We start from the raw sequence: 20,671 nt of genomic DNA on the forward strand, positions 1-20,671 counted from the left end.
TTCTCTTTCTATAGCTAGACCATGGAACTATACTTGACTCTAGATATGTCTCACCCGGGTACGCTGTTCTGCCTCATCGTGGCACCTGGGTGGAAACGGCTACTTGAGGGGGTAGCTAGGCTAAATGAATGGCGAAACATAACTCCCGTGGGGATGCCCACGGGTAGACGAGAGTCAACCTCTTGCACGGGCGGGGTTGTAAAAAAGTCCCCACGAACACGTCCCACATCCATGCGCTGTTCCTCAAAGGGACCGTTACATAAATGGCGGGTCCCGCACAGTTAGCTTGGTACAACGAAGGAAAATGGCGGAGGCTCCCGGTGCCCTCGGCCTTCGGCCATGTGCAGCCAAGCATGCGTCGGGGGCCAAAGGCATTTGAAACAGCAATGTTTTATATAGGCATTGACTCGGGTCTCTCTCAAACAGAACTGTGTTCTCACAGGTTTTTTTTTTTTTTACTGTTTGGCGTCCAAACAGGTTTTTTTTCAAACTTAGAGCTCGAAGAGCCTTCGGCTCAGCTCTTGGACATCAACAAGATATGTCTCAAGCACGCAAATTTAGCACAAAAGCAGGGGAGACTACTACTAAAAATAATAAATATAAAAGTAAACGATAAAAGACTTTTCAGATAAGGAAAAATAATCGATAATTTGTAAACAAAATCTTGTGTCGTATACTCCGTATAGACAATCACAATGGACAAAAGAGAAGTAACTTCAAGCTTTCAGAAAAGAGCCAAAGTTAAAATTGGACAAATACCCGGCACAAGACCTTCGTTATATAACAATCAACTTCTCATCTCAACAGGGATTCCTTCTTTAGATAATGTTGTTGGTGAGTTTTTATTACGACTACGTGCAATGGCTGTGTAGTGTGCCTGTGGCAATCATTGCAAATGCAATGACCCAATGATTCAGTGACTGACTCTGAGCCCAATGCCCATCATGGTCACCCCAGGCTTGATCATGATTAATGATTATATTTATACTAATAATAGATAGATCTAGTAAGATACTCAGCTGTTACTCTGATACTTGACCTAGATTTAGATTTTAAATATTATAGGTACTTCGATAAAAATTTCAAAATGATCACAATGCAATGAGGCAATGGAACCTATTTAGTTAGATAGAGCTTGAGAAATGCTTTCCAATGATACCAATTTTATATTGCTGAGTTAATTGTGAGGGAAGTTATTAAATTTTTAGTGGCCAAAAATTAGCCTTCTTTAGCCTTTGTAAATCAAAAAAAAATCTGTGACCGAAACAACTGACAGTTGAACTTAAATTAACTGTATTGTAAAAAGTCTTAAAGATATGGGGTTGAAACTTCACACTCTTTTACATTAACCAGTATTCTGTTAAAATAAATTGAAAAAAATAAGACCAAGCAATAAAATCTTTGAAAAAAAGTTAATTAATATATAAAAAAAAGTCTTCGACAAAAAATAAAAATATATGTGATTTTATCTTCATATGAGCCCAAAAATCACAAATAAAACAAATCAGAGATCTGTATTGTGTTTTATTTTGTTTAATTATAATTCTACTGTATTTAAATAGCTATTTATATGCATCAGATAGATAATTCTTATAAATTATAAATGAAAATAGCACTGCGCAGACAAATATTTCCTAAAATTTAATGACTATAAGTTTCATAAACTTCATAAAAAAACAGTTTAAACCTTTTTGTAGAGCACTGGCAATTAATCATTTTAAAATGCCTTAATTTAAATGCTTTAAAAATTAGATTGTAAATGAAAAATTTCTTGCTTTGGACAATAAAATAAAAAAGAAACCTTGCGATTTTTTTAGAAGTTATTAAAAGATTTTTTACTTGAATTTTTGTGCAATAATAGCTCATCATTTTAAAAATATAATGTACTCATTTATTAACTATTAATTTACATGTATATTAATAGAAAAAAACAACACACAGAAAAAAAAATTAATCATTAGTTCGCTGAGCTAAAAATATGAAAAAAAAAATTTAATATTTAATATTATTTTTTAAAGTAATTAAACTTTTACTTTAAAATTTGCAGATTACAAAGTCATTATAATAAAGACACATTCCCTCTCCATAATCTAGCATTCAAACACTATAAAAGTTAATCTAAATGAAAAATTCCTATGTGTGCTTCTAAAAATAGCTCGTGATAGACAGAAATTGACCATTTCCAGTTAATCACAGTGTTGGTTGTTACTAAAAATAGATTTTAACCATCAACTTTGAAAATTAATATCTAAAGAGTGCGCCAAGCTACAAAGTTCAAACTTAGCACACATATATATATTAACATGCTAAATTCAATAGAATTAGTGAGATTGTTGTAACCATAAACACTTTTATTTTATTTAAAAAAGAAAATTTTACCCTTCTTTGTCTTTGTTAATTTTAATATCAAATATCTTTAAAGTGCGCCAAGAGAATTTAATGAAATTTGAAATATACACATTTCATAATATGATAAATTATTGTAGCAAACAGCATTGTTGTAACTTTTATAGGAAAAAAGTTGTAAAAATGTCAACTTTCACATAAACTTTTGTTAAGAAAAATTTAACAGATTGGCTTCAAAAGCAAATAAAAATGATCTCTGATATCTTATGTTTACAAAAAGTAATCATAATTAGTCCTCAAATCAAATACAATATGCTAAAACTTTGATGGAAATGACCACCCCTAAAAAAAGGGTAAAATGTGCTGACACACTTTTCAGCCATTTTTTGGGAGAAAAAAAAATGGATCTAGGTCAGTTTATCGAAGTACCTGATCATGATAATTCGCACACTGCATGAAAAGTCCTCAAATTCAGTGACTTAGATCTAGAATCTAGAATAGTCTAGATTTACGGTAGATTCAGTGAAGATAATTCGCACATAGCCGTGAAAAGGCCGTAAATTTACTTAATTTAGTGACTTAGATCTACTAGAATCTAGACTTACACTAAGTAAATGGCTAAATCACTAGAATCTAGCGAAGATAATTCTTTCACACCCGTGAAAAGTCTGCGAATTTTAGTGACTTAGATCAAGAGTCTAGATCTACTGTAATAAAAATATTTCGCACACAGCTGTGAAAAGTCCTTAGAAGTTATTTCAGTTGTAAAAGCCAGAGTTGAATTAAATGAAATAGCAACCATTTGTAATTTTCTTTAATAAATCTTTGAAAATAAAAATGGTTGTTTGTAGTTTTTGGGATGACAGTCAAGTTGTTACATGATTAAAAGATAACTTTCATTTTTACATTTTCTGTGGACAGCTGATGACATAGTTTCTGTTCTGGTTGGGATGTTGGCAAGATATTTCATTTTTTTATTTATTATTTCCAAAATCAAGTAGCAATAATTGATTTGATAAAAGCATAGATTTGTATATAATATCTGTGTGTTTATATATAGGCCTATATACACACACATCATACATTTCATCCTTAAAAAAACTCCTAAAATTTTGTCTTGCAATAGTGCTACTATATACAAAATGCACATTTTGACCATCAGTGTTACTTATTTGGACTTTTTTAGGTAGGCAATCTAGAATCTAGACTATAGTATTAGTATTATTCTAGAATTCTAGATTCACTAAGATTCTAGATCTAGCCATTTAGCCCATTAGTTAACTAGATTAAGTAGATCTACTACCTATAAAACATCTAGATTCTAGAACTTATAGGGTCTATAGCATACTCAGTATATTATCACTATCAGTATAAAGTTAGTAACATCACAGTTCTGCACACACACATAATGATGTCTCTAGATCTAGAATCTAGTAGAATTGTAGATAGATTCCATTTTTATGTTTCAATTTTTATAGCTCCATATGATAGATTCTATAGATCATGATAATGACATTAATGGTTAGACCTAGATCTAGAATCTCTACAAGTCCATTGAGATTTGGGTTTAATTGTTTAATACAGACAATACAGAAAAACTGGATTTGAGAATGCTTTTCTAACACTGTTCAATTAAAAAAAAAGCATTTATAAAGGCATTGATAAACCATTAGGGCTATTATGACAAAGATTGTGCAATAATATGAATTATTCTGTAATTAACAAAATGGATTCTGTGCAATAATATGAATTATTCTGTTATTAACAATATGGATTCACCAATGATGTCCTTAAAAATTTGAACATTTTTGTTTTCTCTATTAGATGATATTCATATAAGTAAGTTAAAAAGTAGTACAAAAATGAGGAAATGTTCCTTTGAGTGGGTGAGATCAGTGACTTTCAACCTTACAAATTATAGAAATGATTACAAAACTCAATTTACCCAATTTCATTAAACTTGTTAAGCAGCTACTCCAATACAGAATAAAAAGAGAAAGAAATTTATGACAATATTTATGTGGTCATTCTAATGTTGTTAACAGTACTGTTAGTTACAGTCTATGCTTTTCATAAGTAACAACAAATGCAAAGTAATTCAATAAATACAAGGATCTGGAAAGACTTTCAGCTTTGGAAGTTTTATCATTTAAAGCAGAATTAGCTTTGAAAATTAAAATACTATCACAAAGGTTTTTGCAAGGCTAAAAGCAGGTAGCAGGAAATATTTTTTTTTGTTCTTTTCTATTATTAGTAAAGTGGAATATCCATAAATAACGATTTAAGTTTCACATCTTAAAGTACACCTTGTACTCTTCAGAGCTCCCTGCAGAATCAACTTGTCTGGGAGAAAACAAACTCATGGCTGCATGGAGCTATCAGTAGGTACTTCAATAAATCTGACCTACATCAGTTTCTTTTTCTCCCAGATATCTCAAAAACATATCACTAGATTTTGTTTTAGTTGCATCATTTAGTGGAAAGATTTTGTACTTGACTTCAACACTTTACTGTGATTACTTTTTGTAAAGACCATTGATTGATATAATTTTGTTTTTTGACTCCTGTCAGCCATATTTTTCTTATTAGGATTTCCAAGGTGAGTTGACATTTTTATAATTTTCTGTCTATTCAAGATACAAAAACCCATTTTATTTCAACAATGTCTCATGTTAAGTGGAGTGCATTTCAAATTTCATTAAAGTGTACCACGGAACTAAAAAGATTTGATATAGAAGTTTAAAAAGCTTATGAAAGAAAGATTGATATTTTAAACAAAAAAAAATGACCCTTAAAGATAGACAAATGTAATAAATATATTTGGCCCAATGAGTTCAGTACATTGAGCTAAGTATATTTAGCTAAATATGCTTATCTATGCAAAGTTTCAGCTTTGTATTATGGTGCATTTCTTAGATTTTAATTTTTAATTTTAATTTGTGGGAAGGGTGGTCGAGAGGCTAAGTACACTTGAACTTGGCTTGGCTTGACACCTGGCTCAAGCAGAGTTGTGGCTACTGAGCGCCTAAAGGCAGCACGGAAAAACTTCTCCCATATACCCCCCCCCCCCCCCCCCCAATCACCAGCACTTGTCCACAAATGTGATTGGACCATACGCACTGAGCATGCTAGAAGCATGAAAGTAGTGCTATATAAAAGTTTTAAGTTAATTAAAATGTAGAAAATCTATTTTTAGAATTTTAGAGCCATCAGCAGCACTTCTGGTCTTTTTCCTTTTCTTTCTGCCACAGTCTATTGTAGACAAATATTTTCCAATTCAAAAGAAAGGTTTGAAAATTTTTAATGTGAAATCCTAATAAATCCAGATGAAATATAGAAATTCATGTAAATCTGTTTCTGAATTATTTTTCTTAAATTAAACATTTGTTAGTTGTTCTTATCTTATAAGTAAGCATAATTTATTTCTTAGTATTTATCTTGGCTATAATAAATAAATGCTAAATTTGAGTGTTTTTATTTCTAGTTTTTATCAAATTAGATTCTATGTAATATTAATTTTGATTTCTCATTATTATTATTATAAGTAAAACTTCATGCTGATCTAATAATGATTTATTTTTTTTTTTTTGCAGCCAATCACATGACAAATTGCATAACTTTCTGATACTGCATAATGAGTAGATTTGGGATGGCCAATAACATCTACAAACACCTTTAAAAAAATGACATTTATTCGTTTTTTTTATAATTTGAAGAACCTTGAGAAACTGTTTCTTACAAAAGTGATAGTCTCATTTTGAAAGCTAGGACCAGCAAATGAGCCAAAATCATTTTTTTAACAAAATCAGCATGAAGTTGAGGCATTTGCACCAAAATGTGCAAAATCTAAAAAAGAAAATTACAATTATCTGGAATACTTTTAAAGATTTTTTTGAAAAGGATTTTGACAGTGAAATAGACTTTGCACAATAAAACAATGGAGCCAGAAATCTCTGATCAAGCAAGTTAAAAAAAGCTTAAAGGGCTAAATAAATATCACAGGAAAAAGAATCTAATCTTCAAAAAGCTAAAGATGAAGTAGAACCCTTGAATTTGCTTTTAGCTAAGGATAAAGACAATATTTCTTAAGCTAAAAGGACTATTGATAAACACTCTTCGCAAAAATCATATGACGCTCATACTCGTAAATGCCATTTCTTCTGCTTATTAAATCAAGTACATGTTGAGCAAGCAAGAATCTTGGCTGATTACATAATGAAAGTACCGACTAATAGTAACCTCATTAGAATTCCTGCTCCCAATACTACAGCTCTGTTGGTATAGTAAATCATTAAAATGGCCTCAAGCCAGATTTGTAAATAGCAGAACATCTATTTGTCTAAGCAGAACAAGCAGCTACTATAGCTTGGGATACCACAATATTGATGGATGCCACCACAATGAGATTAACATTTCTCTACAAGACACTGCATGGCTTAAATTGTGCATATGGTTCACAAATCACAATCATGACATTCTTATTTGATATATAGAAACATTGGTGGGAAACCATTAGATTGTACACAACACATTGGAAACAGCTTAAAAGCATGGCATTACTTTATTCAGCGTGTACCAACATTCAACAAAATTTAGTTGTATACATGTTTCAACAAATATTTCAAAGCACTCTTACACACAAGACACCTTTTAATAGCTGTGTCAGCCATGAGCTTAGCCAACTGTTGTGCAAACTTTTAGTTAGAGTGCATTGTGGCTTGTGTCTCTTTAACAATTTTATGCAGAGTGTCAGACGAGCTGCCAGATTTATGCATGAAAGGGACATGCTGCTAATCTGATCTAAATTAAGGTGAGGTTGAAAGCAGTTCATCATTTGGTAAATAATAGCTGTATTTATGTTTGCTTTTATTTGCATTCAAGCTTTTCTTTCTTTCTTTTAGGTATAAATGAAGTCAGGGGATTCATCTGGTTTCAAACAGTTTTTATGGATTTCAGGAGTTCCAACTATTGCCATCTGTTGGTATGTGAAGTTTTTGACAACTGCTTCATTGATAGCTCCTTATAACTGGCAGTGTTATGGGATCTACAGAATCCTGTTATTCAATAGCCATGGAGAGCATGCGATAAATATTTTGTCTGTTTTTTGTTTTTTTTAAACAGTTTTTACAATTTATTATTATGATATACATTTTTGATGTTATATAAATTAGTAATATAATAAAAATATAAATATATAAATTTGCAGGATTGTATGGGGAGCTTTTGACTGGTCCATGGATGACATTGTTTTATAAAAATCGAAGATTATAAAAAGGTAAGTACAAGCAACTAAAGCAAAGTCAATAGGTTACAATGAACATGGTATACTCCGTGTAGTACAGAAAGATTGTCCTATAAAAACAATACTTTACAATTTAGAGCTCAAAGACAGAAAGTTCAAAACTCAAATACTTGCATGTTTATTGTATTTTCTTCACAACTAAGGTACCATTATTGAAGCTGATCATGGAAACCCTAACTACTTTTGTACACAACCCTCCCTGCCTTCTTGCAACAAGAAGTTGACGTCTTTGGCAAGGATTTGGACAACTATGATTCCGTGCTCAAAGCCCAGAGAAATGTTGATGTGGATGAATTCTTTCTCATCCTTGGAATGATTCTTGCGGAAGGTTCTAGAAAGGTTTTTGTTAAAATGCTGAAAAATTATTTGATAGGTGATCAATGCTATATTTCTGCAGGCTTAAGACATTATTTGATCCTTTGTATAAAATGTACAGTGAAAAGTCTTTAAGCATGTTGCCTACTGTTTTAGATCAAAAAATGTAACAACAAGGTTTATGGATGGCAAAGTAAAATTTAGAATAAATAAAAACTATGGAGCTGCTAGAGAGCAAAGAATGCCAAAAGAAAAAAGAATATCTTTAAGTTCATTACTTGCCAAACTGTCATTAAAAGAAGTAGCATAGGGGAATGAGCAATGGAAGTACACCAAGGAAAGACTGATGCTTATCACTATTGGTTTTATTACCAGCCTTACACCAGAGGCATGGTGGCAGAGTGGTAAAGTGCTTGTCCTCCGAACCAGGGGTCCAAGATTTGAATCCTGGTAAAGACTTTTGGGCACCTCTGAACCCAGCTCTAATGGGTACCTAACATTAGTTGGGGAAAAGTAAAGGTGAATTGTCATTGTGCTGGTCTCATGACACCCTCATTAACCATGGGCCACAGAAACAGATGACCTTTACATCACAAGGTCTGAAAGGGGGAACTTGGTGGCTGAGTGGTTAAGTGCTTGACTTCCGAACTTTACTTCAGATAAACTTTGTCTTTACCTGTCTCTTTAAGAGAAGGCATCTCCTTTTCAGGCATCACAGTTAATGGGCTACCACTGAGGACACATATTGATGAATATCAATGAATATTCATGAGTTTCATCTTTATTCATTATTATGTCGCAGGAAAAGTTTATCTCTCATTAAGGGTGATGCTAATATTATGATGGGGGCTCTGTGGTTGAGTGGTTAAGCGCTTGGCTTCTGAACCTGGGGCCCTGGGTCCGAATCTCGCTAAAGAATGAGATTTTTAATTTTTGGATTTTTTAGGGAGCCCCTGAGTCCACCCAACTCTAATGGGTACCTGACTTTAGTTGGGTAAAGTTAAGGGGCCAGTCATTGTGCTGGCCTCATAACACCCTGCTCATTAGCCATTGGCCATAGAAACAGATGACCATAACATAATCTGCCCCATAGAGTCCAAGGTCTGAAAGGGAAGCTATTTAAATATTATGATAGTAAATAAGTTGAAATGAGTCACCCAATTGCAGACTTCAGTGTTATCGACTTCTCTACAGACATCATTGACAACAATGAAGTTGTCTTGAATGGTGCTTTGGACTCAGATAACTTGGATGTAATGTGGAATGGTGTGAGCATCATTTTAAATGGTTTTCAGACTGTTTAAGATTATTGACCACTTGGTATCATTGAAGTGATGGAAGCAATCTTTTCAACGTATTCTTGAATAACATCCCTCTCAGGAATTTTATTTATTTTGAAGTACATGTTTTGAAGTTCAGAGATTGATCTTACAAGCGCACTTAACCATTAGCTTTGTATTCACATGTCATGTTTTTATAATCTCTTATCTTTGGGGTTTTTTTTTTGTTTTTTTTTTTAGTTTTTGGAATATAGCTCAACCTGGTGTACTTACTTACTTACTAACAGTTTTAGTTTGTTGCTAATTATTTTTAATTTTCAGAAAAAAAAAAGCAGTTATATTCAATAAACTTTTACAAAACAAAAATGTCAGATTTGGTTACATTTGTCAAATTTTGGTTCTTATTAAGATTATATTACATAAATTGTTTGATTTTGTGTGCTTTCTCTCATGTTAATGAATTTTCCAAAGACTTTATTATTGGACCTTAGTTTCTTAATCAAAATATAAAAGAAGACCTAGTATCAAAGTGAAGTTTCACCATATGTAGAGTAGTTTTTAAGATACACTCATTTTAAGTTAATCAGTCATTTTTTTTTTTAATACATTTTTTTTTTTATAATAACAAAAGCCAAATTTTGATGACTATAATTGTAATAACTTCCTTCATAGTTTACTCAGCACCATTAAATTGGTATACTGTTAATTGGAAAGCATATATCAAGCTGTATCTAAATTAGTAGGTTACGTAGCATAATGATGATTCTGATTATTTGTATAAGTGTCAGTGTTTTAGATTATGAGTAACAAGTATAGCCGAAAAAAGAAGCATGTTAGAAAACTCTGGGCAAATGTAGAGAATGCAGGCCCAACCTATGTGTAATAGACTTTTCCAATCAAAGATCGGACTCCACAACTATCTTTAAGTTAATAACAAAAGAGATTTTACTTTTTCTTGACCATGAAGGAGAAGATTTTAAAGTTAAAGTTGTCTTTGATAAAAAAAAAGCTTCTTTTATGGGAGATAACTTAACGAAAACATAGGATACAGAGAAAGACACTAGACTAAAGACCTAATGGATCTATTACTGGCTCACATAAATACCGTTGTGGCATTTAGTTTTGTATGATATTTTAATGTCTGGGAAATGTTCTTTAAAATGCTACCAATATAAAGTCACAAGAACCATGTACTGCTTTTTAATCATTATCATTTCATATCTTGATACCAATCACTAAATTACTAAATTTGGAGATGCTTCAGGACAGAAGACTTAAGTTGCAATCATACATAACACACTAAAGCATAACTCACAATAATACAAAAACAACCTAATAAAATTCTAAAAAAGTCCAAAGATAAAAGCGCATTTCTTATTCCATATGCTAGGACCAATTCATACAAGTGCACTTGTACCCTAGTGCCATTAAAGCTTGGAATGAGTGGCCTGATATAGTCAAGAAAACACATGACTTAGCAGAATTTTAAGTCTCTAGCCAATATGCACAACTTGATTTAAAACATGGATAGGCTTAGATTTATTATATTTCAACATTAGCCTTACCCTCTGCCACTTTCTCTTCTCTGTGAAAGACCTTGGTTAAGCCAATAATAGAATATGCATCCTCCGTTTGGGACCTCTTAACTCAAGAAAACATTAAGAAACTGGAACAGACACAAAACAGAGCAGTGAGATTCATAACAAATGAATATTCACATTTGACTAGAGTAACACCCTTAGTAAAATCACTAAATTTAGAAAGCCTTCAGGACAGAAGACTCAAAAGTAAAGTAGCAACTATACATAAAACACTGAACCATAATCTTCAAATACAAAAACAAAATTTAATAAAATACTCTGAAAGACACAAAGATAAAGGCACATTCCTCGTCCCCTATGCTAGGACAAATTTGTACAAATACTCCTTCTTCCCTAGTGCTATTAGAGCATGGAATGGGTTGCCTGAGCTAGCCAGGAAAACCAGTGACTTGGCAGAATTTAATTCATTGGTTAATATGCATGACTAAATGCATGACGCGTAGGATGTAATCATCTTCTTTTTTGAAGTAATGTCTGTATTATATAAGATAAGAAGATAAAGACATCTGTAATTCCTAAGAAAAGATTTAAACACATTGCAATATTAATAGGTGGCTCATTGGTGTCAAATTAATGTCCTGTTAATTGACATCCCTCAAACAATTTAGGCCACAAATTAATCTTATTTAAAGAAAAACAATTGTTTCCATGTAAAATACTGACTTTCATTGCAGCTTACCACTTGACAAAGCTACACCCCTAAAGCCTCTAGATCTATACAGAGATTGTGAAAGAAACAAATTGACTTTATTTTTTTTTTTATACTTTAGGTGGGGGACTCGCAGTTGGCACTGTTTTTTTAGTGGGTGAGTAACATTTATAAAACAACTAAAAATTATTTTTAAAAAATGTATTGTTTTAAAGAAATGCTACAGTATTGAAGAAAAATTAAATGCTTTTGCAGACGAGGATGTATATGGCAGCTATGCAAGGATAATGTTGAAGTATTTCATTGCTGAAGGAATAATGACAAAGCAGTCCATATTTTTATCTTCGGCTCAAGAAAAAACAATAAAACTTGTCGAGGTAGGTGAAGTTATTGCTAATATAAAAAGCTGTCTTTAATTTAGAAAATATTGAAATAAAGCTCTTTGTTTAGTCTATAATCTTAACATTTAAGGGGATACATATTAGTCGCATGGAAAATACTACATTCCTCAAGCTTCGGACAAGTCATTATTATTAGTCTTAACAGATAGAGAGCCCTTACTTAAACGAATTAAATTGTAAACTATGCCTTGTTGGTGATTCTATGTAGATAAGCTGAGTACACTTGTTTTTTGTATAATCTTTGACAACTTGTATTAATTGATATGCCTTATATAGGAATTACCTGCTCCTCTTGAAGATCCTACTGCTAGTGTCAAGACAGAAGAATCTCCTTCATCAGCAGTGTCACATAACCAAAACCAGGATTTGAAACCATCAGAGGACAAAACTGTTAGTATTTGATAAGCTCTTTTGTTGTTGTTTTTTTCCTCAAAGCTAAACTCATGTATTGTGTACTATTTAAACTTAATGTCTGATGTCAAGAGAGTGTAAGTTTAACATTAGATTGAAGGCTTTGTGTAATATGAATAGTGAAAATTTCCACTTTGATTTATTATATCATTTGTCCTACCATGCTAGCAAATCATCCAAGTTCGCCTCACAGTCAGATTGTCTTTCTAACAGACGCAAAAACAACCGTCCAAAGCCTGCAAAACTCTGATTCCCCTTATATTAAAAACCTCAGAACAGCACTCACAAAGCTCAACCACAACAGCAAAAAAACTGTTATTCAATGGATACCAGCTCACATACAACTAGCAGGAAATGAGAAGGCTGACACACTCGCCAAGAGTGGGAGAACAAACTCACAAGTAAACTCTGCACTCTATCCAGAAGAAATGAAGAAATTAATTGTAGATAAAATAAATGAGAAATGGACGAGCTCCCATCCAAATCACAAGAAAGATGATGCTTACTATAAGCTATCCCGACAAGACCAACGTCTAATCTTTCGACTCAGGACCGGACACAACAGAATGCGACAACACATGTTCCGGAAGCTCAAAATTGGAACCAGTGAAATCTGCCCATGTGGAGTATCACCAGAAAATGCCGACCACGTCCTCTAAAACTGCTCTCTCTACCAAGAGGCCCGTATAAGACATTGGCCCCAAATCACCCCAATAGAAAGAAAACTATATGGAGAGCTCCCTGATTTGGAAACCACTGCGCAGTTCATCTCATGTATTGGTCTAGTCATATGAACACTCCAACATAACAATGAGAACGATGAAGAAGAAAAAAAAAAAATTTGTCCTTAAACAGATTCACCCTTCAACTAATGCTCTAAAGTCATTAGCATTTTCATATCTTGCTAATATCACTAAATTACTAAATATGGAGATGCTTCAGGACAGAAGACAAAAGTGAAGTTGCAATAATATATAAAATGTTGAACCACACCTGGGGCATCACACATGCATGATCTGTCAACCATTTCTGCTTTTTGCCTTGACTAGAATCTCTTTCAATGTCAGGCCAGTCCATTCTTTGATGACTTCACATTGCTTGCACTGTCTCCCTCTTCTTCTTTTTCCTGGTGCTGTTCCCTGCAGAAAGGTCTGCATCTCAAGATATGGCCATACAGTTTTAGTTTGCAATTTTGACAGTGGTCAGCAGGTCATCAAGGTGTCCAATTGCCATTGTGATCCTATGATTATTTGAGCATAAAATTCTAGGTGTGATTTAGGAAATAAATTAGGTACAGAAATAATTAAAACCAGATAATACACTGTTTGTTGCTCAAATGGCTTAGAAGTACAAAACATTCACAAATTATGTCCCTTGAGAACAATGGTTTGTTGTTTGTTTGTAAAATGTTGTGCATGTTTCGGATGTTCCTTCAGAGTTGAAGATAATTACTTCCTAGTCCAAACCTCCCGCAGGACGACGGGGGATGGGAGCGGGCAGGGTTTGAACCTTCAACTGTCGATAAATCTGAAAGACAGTCCAGCGCGCAAACCGCACGACCAGGCAGCCATCCATTAATATGTATTCAACATTCCATAATATATTTATAAATTAATTTAAATTTTAAAAGGCTTGTCAAAAAAGTCTCTAATGCTTTTTATGTTATAACAACTGGAAATATATCTCCTAGAAAAAGCAAGAGGAAGAGAACTTGAAAATTGCCTGGCGCTATCGAAGCAAGCCCAAAGTGAAGGTAGGAATCATATGAAACACATTGTTTGTAAAATCCTTCTGGAGCTTTTCATCTGTTAATAGATGTCTATTAACTCAATTAATTAGTTGTTGTTTTTTTAAACAAACCTACTTGTTGAAGTAATTTATTTCTGTAAATGTAGTTTACTTCCATATGACCTTTACCCTCTGCCATAATTTAAATATCAAAATTTTTTAGATGTTTTTAAAATATAATTTTTTTTTAATCTCCAATTTTATTTTTTTTTACATAAAATGTCATTCAATTCTGCAACACATCATTATAGGCTAAACGTATTGGGTGTATGTGTTTCAGAGTTCCATTGTGTCTAATATCAAATTTGGACATTACTATGACTTGACAAAGACTATGAGCACAGAGAATATAGCAGCAGCAGACATCAGCCATGCACCAAGCCCTGTGGACCTTTGTTGTACAGCAGAAAGGTAAACACTGGTTTATACTATAAAAAAAAGTGAAGTGATCTACTACATTGAGGGGGTGATTCACTGCCACCTGATGGACAGAGTAAATTTTTTGGGGGTGATTTCTGAAACATTGGTCCTGTTTTTCTACTCATCCTTAAACCAAAAGAAGTGGCAGCATATCTAGATTTGTTGAAAGCCAGCTGGAGCTCATGTTCATTGGAGCAAGTGGGTGCAATCATCAGCATAAAGAAGTTCTGTGTTGATCATCTCTTTTGTTATAGTATGGGACTATGAGTGATGTAAGTTCAACACATTGCCATCTGAGCAATAGACATATATACTCGTTTTAACTACTGCCTACAGCCGTTGATTTTATTCCTGATGTGCAGTATAGCAATATACTCTTGTTTGAACATTTTAAGCTACTTTATTACCAATTCATATAATACTGTATGAGCATGAGTTTCTCATGCCTATTTTTCTAATGATTTCCCATGTATATTTTTGGCTCATAAATTCTAGAATCTCTGATACTCATGATTTGCTTTGCATGCATTTTTGACACAGGAATTCTTGTTTCTTATACACCCCTGCCAAGTTCTTGTTAATTTACGTTTTTTTGTATTATATTCGTACCTCTTCTGGTATTATTAAAATGTTGGTTGTGTATTAATGAATATTCTTCTTCACGCCAAATTTGTTGTTGCGTATGTCTACTAGATCTACTGAATAATATCACCACAACATGTAGATTCACGAATAAACTCAAACTTAGCAGACACAATTCTTTATTTAATATAAATAACAATTTATAATATATTGGCAATTCCAGCCATCAAGAAATCACATATAATACTTCACAGAAATCAATAATAATATCCAATTGAAAATATCAAATACATGACTAGTAAGGCTTTTTACTCTATAGGTAATTACCTCTATCTTCTTCTATGTCCATAGCGTCTACTGATTTCTGACCATTTGGTCAACTCTCAGAATGAGATTTCCTGCCCATAATTCTCGATTAGGTTTCACTTTCATGTGAAACATTATAAACACAACAAAAAGTTGTACTCCGTGATTCCCACTAGTTCATGTCACAAACAAACCTCCCCAAAAAAACAACAACCAACCTACATACACTCTCTGACAATTCTTCATCTCTTTAGCTATTATAACATAAAATAACAGGGAGCATGCATTGTTTCATATTAAACATTTGTTTATTTGTGCCACATTCCTGGTAAGTAATAACAAGTTAACTATTCATTTTTTTTCCTTAACCATAAATGGGAGAATTTGATACATAAATCAGTTAGCTAGAGCTTTAGCTTATATATATATAGAGAGAGAGAGAGTGAGAGAGAGAGAGAAGTAAATAGATAAATAGATATAAGTTAAATTTATTCTCTTCATTTTTTTAGCTCAATCATTCCGCACATGAATGTTCACTACTGCAGACTGCTGGATGACATCAGATCTCGAATTGAAGCTGGGAAATTTGGCACGGCCCAGCAGACAGATACAAGAAACATTCTCAGGATAGGTCAGTGCTGGCTTCCTTCCCTTGTCCTTTACCATTGGGGATTTTTTTCAACTCTTTATAAATCCTACAACATTATTGCATTGTTAGTATTTAACTTTAGACAAGACCTTTTCTGAATTAATTTGTTTGAAAATAGAACTATAATATATACTCATCTAGCTAAACTTTGGCTATGGAAGATGTTTTGTGAACAAGTAACTCTTTTTTATGAATTAGCCCAGAAAAATGTTGATAACTTCCTTAAATCCTCTATGAATTAATTCATTTTAAGCAGACTGAATAACTGCCCCAGTAGATTTTTCTCTTTGTGCACTGCGCAGTTCATCATTGGGATATTTGCTATTCTCTAGTATTTTATTTAGTGAGCGAGAGAATGCTTTTCTTTCGAACGAAGGGTGGAGTTCGAATCTTGATTTCACTGTGATTATACTTTTGGGATTTTTAGGACACCCCTGAGTCCATCCCACTCTAATGATACCTGACGCATTTTGACGCATAGGCAGTCGTTGTGCTGGCTACATAACAGCCTCGTAAACCATAGTGTCATAGAAGTAAATAACCCTAAAATTATCTTCCCCTTTAGATCAGAATATCTGAATGGGTACCTTTACTTAATATACTTTTAGTATTTAATTAAGCCTGAAGAAGCAGGCAATGAAATAGTTGCAATGTTGGAAGGCTAGAATAAAACTGAATAAAAAGGATAATGTTTAGGAGAAAGATATTTTTGTAATGTTCGTACAGAATTGCAGAATCCATTGATGCTATGAAACAACTAAAGAGCTTTATGAAAATCAGTGGATATTAAAAATTTTAAAGTACTAGATTTATTTATTTTTGTGTTGTTTTATACATTTAGAAATAATTATTACCTCATGCTTTTTTATTGCCCTGTACAATAAGAGTTTTTATAATAGCTTTTACCTTTAACAAGTAAAACAGACAACTTTTATTTCTTGACCTATTTAGGTATCCATTCCATTGGCTCTCCACTCTGGGGAGAAATGGGAGGTCTGAAGTCGGATGGTACACCAGACCCTTCATTATCACTCTTTCTCATTGCTCTTCGTGGAGTCCTGCGTTCTGCTTTTGCTGTGGCCATGCTCACTTTACCAGGGCACTTGTTTCATGTAAGCTTATAACTATTATTATTCAGTATTTGTATTGGAGAGAGGCTGAGAGAGAGAAGGTCTGTGTTAGTTGCACATAGGCTGTGAAATGAAGCTTAGAATTTAATACTTACACTTTGACAGTAAGACAGTGCTTATGAATGGGAGAATTTCTTCTGAAGAACTAAATGTATAGAACATGTGTATGTAGATTGTTTCTTATTGCTATTGGTACCCCAGACACTAATATAGTAAATAAGAAAATTGTCACTTAAGTGTGGAGTATGTGTCAAAAACTGATGTATAGTAATTCCTTGCCACTAAGTGCTTCAGCTTTTTCACATTTTTTAAAATAAGAAATTAATGGGAAAAATAATTTACAGTTCTTTGCTATTTTACTGATTTTCTGAAAAATTAACTCAGTGTAAAATTTTTATATATTTTATGAAATGAAAAAAATCCCAAAATGTATAAAATATATTACTAATATTAACTCTAACATAAGATATAACATATCTTCTTTATTAGAAGAAGATAAGAAAAGATAATTATGTCCTACGCATTTATGTGTCAGTCTAATCGTGCATGTTAATCAGTGGCTTAAACTCTGATAAGTCGTTGGTTTACCTGGCCATTCCATTCTCTAATGGCACGAGAGAGAAAAAAGAGCCTATTCACTATTGTAAACAACACAGAATTGGTTGCTCGCTTGCATTGTATCCCAGCACCTAATTTGCTTAGTACAGTGGTATGTGAGAGAGATCTGTTACTGTGTTGTTCTATAATGACAGTATTTTATCTACTGTATGTGTGTACATTTAAGTACCTAGATTAATGTAATGTAGAAATGAGAGGATGGTGATTATAAAGTCGTGATATAGTGTTTAAATAGCAAATATACTGTTTCTACTTCACCTGATTTCAGTTCATGGGAGGTTCTAGAACACATAAAGAGAGATCACTGTTTACACATTTTTAAAAACTCTAAAAGACCAATAATTATCAGAGCACAAACTTCTTTTTCCTTTTTTTGTTTTACAAAAAATAAAAAATAAAAAAATCTCTGAATGAAAAAAAAAATCTTAGCATTTAATTTATTTACACCATGAATGTAATTTTTAAAATAAATTCCTATGTTTTAGATTACTTTCAAGAAAGCATGATAAAAAGATCAATTGTCCATTGTTTTGAAACAGATTATAGGCTTGTTTTTGATCCTCATTTTAAAACATATTAATTTACTTGTGTTTTATCACACTTTTTTTTTTTTTAATAGGACGACCTTATGGTCAATCAATTGTCAAAACTCTGTGATACAGTTATCAAATTGGACAGCTTTGCTGGCTCTGACAAGGAAAAAAATCCTGCATTTAAAGAATATCATGGTAAAAATAATTATTTAAACTTGTTAGCTCGTCAAGTTACTCAGTTCATTTCTGCCCATTATTATCACTAAGATAGAAAAAAGATTTTAAAAAATTTCCTGAAGCTCTAATAAATCTCATTCCAATGCTAAATAGTTGAACTCTCTTGTAGGAAGAAAGAAAAGCATTGAGTGAAACATCTTATTATTAATCTCTGCAATGTAACCACAGTCAACCTTTCAACTACTGGACTTAGTGTTTCAGCTTAGCACAAATACAATAATATCTGACATAGTCACTTGCTGAAGATGGGTGTTGTCATTTTCTGAAAGTCTGCTATATCATTTTAGCTATGGCTTCTTTTAGGTCAAGATTTTTCTTAATTATAAATTATACCTGACATTAGTTGGGGAAAAGTTAAGGCATAGTTACTAAGATAGTCAGATAGGTAGGTAAATAGATTTATACTAGATCTAAAATTTTAGACTTAGAATACTAATCAAAAAACCATTGTAAACTAGCTTTCACTTTAGCCTTAAGCATTGTAAACTTTAAACTAGATTTTGACTAGACCTTTAAAAACTAAAACTGAACAACAGCCATCATGAAATAGCTCTGGCTATTTATTCTGATAATTACTAAATACACACTAATTGAACACAGATCTAGATCTGGTCTTTGTGCTGGCCACATGACACCTTTGTTAACTGTGGGCCACCGAAACAGATGACCTTTACATTATCTGACCTATAGATCTCAAGGTCTGAAAGGGGGACTTTACTTAATAATCAATGTCAATTATTATTTATCATTGTCTCATGTTTTACTAATTCACCATGTTTTGTCATGCACATTTTTTTAGTAATAGAATTCATCTATTGATAAAATAATTTAGGTCATTGTCACTTTTTTCTGACCAGGTCTTCTTCATGTCAAGCAACTCCCACGACTCAATTCATTCATTCCTGCACAGCCTGAAACCTCAGATCTTGCCTTTAAATTACGGAGAAAGAAATTTACTGTTGAAGTAAGATCTCATATCAATTTAGGAATGTTATTCTTCTATATCAATCATCTCTATACATTTATCTGTAGTTTTTCTGGCTCTGAGGACTGTCAATGTCATGAGTGAATGTGGGGATAAACTCAGACATGTATTATTTTAATTTTAAAGAGATACGGTCACTTTAGTCAGAAAAGAAATTTATTTTTTCTCCATTTTCATGAGGCTACTTTAATTAAATGATCCAGTGAGCATGTGTAGCATCATGTCAAAGAGCACTTGTATTCCTGAGAAGGTTTAAATTTTAAATTCAGATGGAGACAATGACATTATTTTTTAAGTTTTAACTCTGGAGTTGTTAAGGGAAATGTCCAAAGGGATGTGTGACTAAGTGTCAATGTAAAAGTACTGAGCACCTAAAAACAGCTTGGAAGCATTCTCCAGATCCCCCCCACACACACACACACTGGACCACAAAAGAGATTGGAAATGGCCCATACCGCTCTGAGCATGGTATAAGCATGAATAATCCTCTATACAAAAGCAATTAAAGGAAAAACAAAAGGCAGCATGGAAACTTTCAGATATCTTCTTTCCATACATCAGAGCATGCTTAAGTTTTATGGAGATGGGCTCTATAAATATAATCATTTAAATATAACTCATTATGTGGTCAGACTTAAATAGTCTAGGTAAAAAAAAAAACTTTGAGCAACTTAATGACATGGAGCTCAATAATTTGTTCAATACTGATGCATCATTTGGTTTTAGAATCAATTGGTGTTTCTTACCAGTCTTCTGATTCTGTTACAACCTTGAAACACATTTCACTTGTTTTCTAATCACATGAAGTATATGAGTTGTGTGTATTTAAAAGGGAATAAAAATGTTAAAATTTGGATTGTTTTCAGAAACTGCATCTTCCACCAGAGTTATCCGACACACCAAGTAGAACTCAGTCTGCCGGTGATGTGTTTTCGTTATCTCAACCAACATCAGGCTGTGGTTCAACATCATCCTCCAAATTATCGTTTTAGCAGACGTACACAATTTAACATTGATATAATGGGTAGCTAATAAATGTCTCTTACTACACTGAAATACACAAATCTTGTTTTTTTTTTTATTTGTTACTGTTATGTAATTTTTCTAGTCATTGAGTC

General features: G+C 32.8%; 1 protein-coding gene across 2 annotated transcripts; it reads left to right on the forward strand.

Annotated features, from left to right (window-relative positions):
- Positions 1 to 642: 642 nt before the first annotated feature.
- On the forward strand, positions 643 to 20,609 carry LOC106068516 (elongator complex protein 4-like). Of its 2 annotated transcripts, XM_056044841.1 has the most exons (14): positions 697 to 834; positions 5,940 to 7,156; positions 7,248 to 7,327; positions 7,553 to 7,621; positions 11,615 to 11,650; positions 11,749 to 11,870; positions 12,171 to 12,284; positions 13,996 to 14,058; positions 14,374 to 14,504; positions 15,911 to 16,032; positions 17,002 to 17,162; positions 18,418 to 18,526; positions 19,426 to 19,532; positions 20,420 to 20,609. In XM_056044841.1, exons 6-14 carry the CDS (start codon positions 11,781 to 11,783, stop codon positions 20,543 to 20,545), a joined length of 1,023 nt encoding a protein of 340 aa, XP_055900816.1. In that variant the 5' UTR covers positions 697 to 834; positions 5,940 to 7,156; positions 7,248 to 7,327; positions 7,553 to 7,621; positions 11,615 to 11,650; positions 11,749 to 11,780; the 3' UTR covers positions 20,546 to 20,609. The 2 variants fall into 2 exon arrangements, with proteins under 2 accessions (XP_055900815.1, XP_055900816.1); XM_056044840.1 differs by lacking the exons at positions 5,940 to 7,156; positions 7,248 to 7,327; positions 7,553 to 7,621 and having other exon boundaries at positions 643 to 834.
- Positions 20,610 to 20,671: the final 62 nt, after the last annotated feature.

The sequence above is a fragment of the Biomphalaria glabrata genome, chromosome 10, assembly GCF_947242115.1.
Source record: "Biomphalaria glabrata chromosome 10, xgBioGlab47.1, whole genome shotgun sequence".
NCBI lineage: Eukaryota > Metazoa > Mollusca > Gastropoda > Planorbidae > Biomphalaria > Biomphalaria glabrata.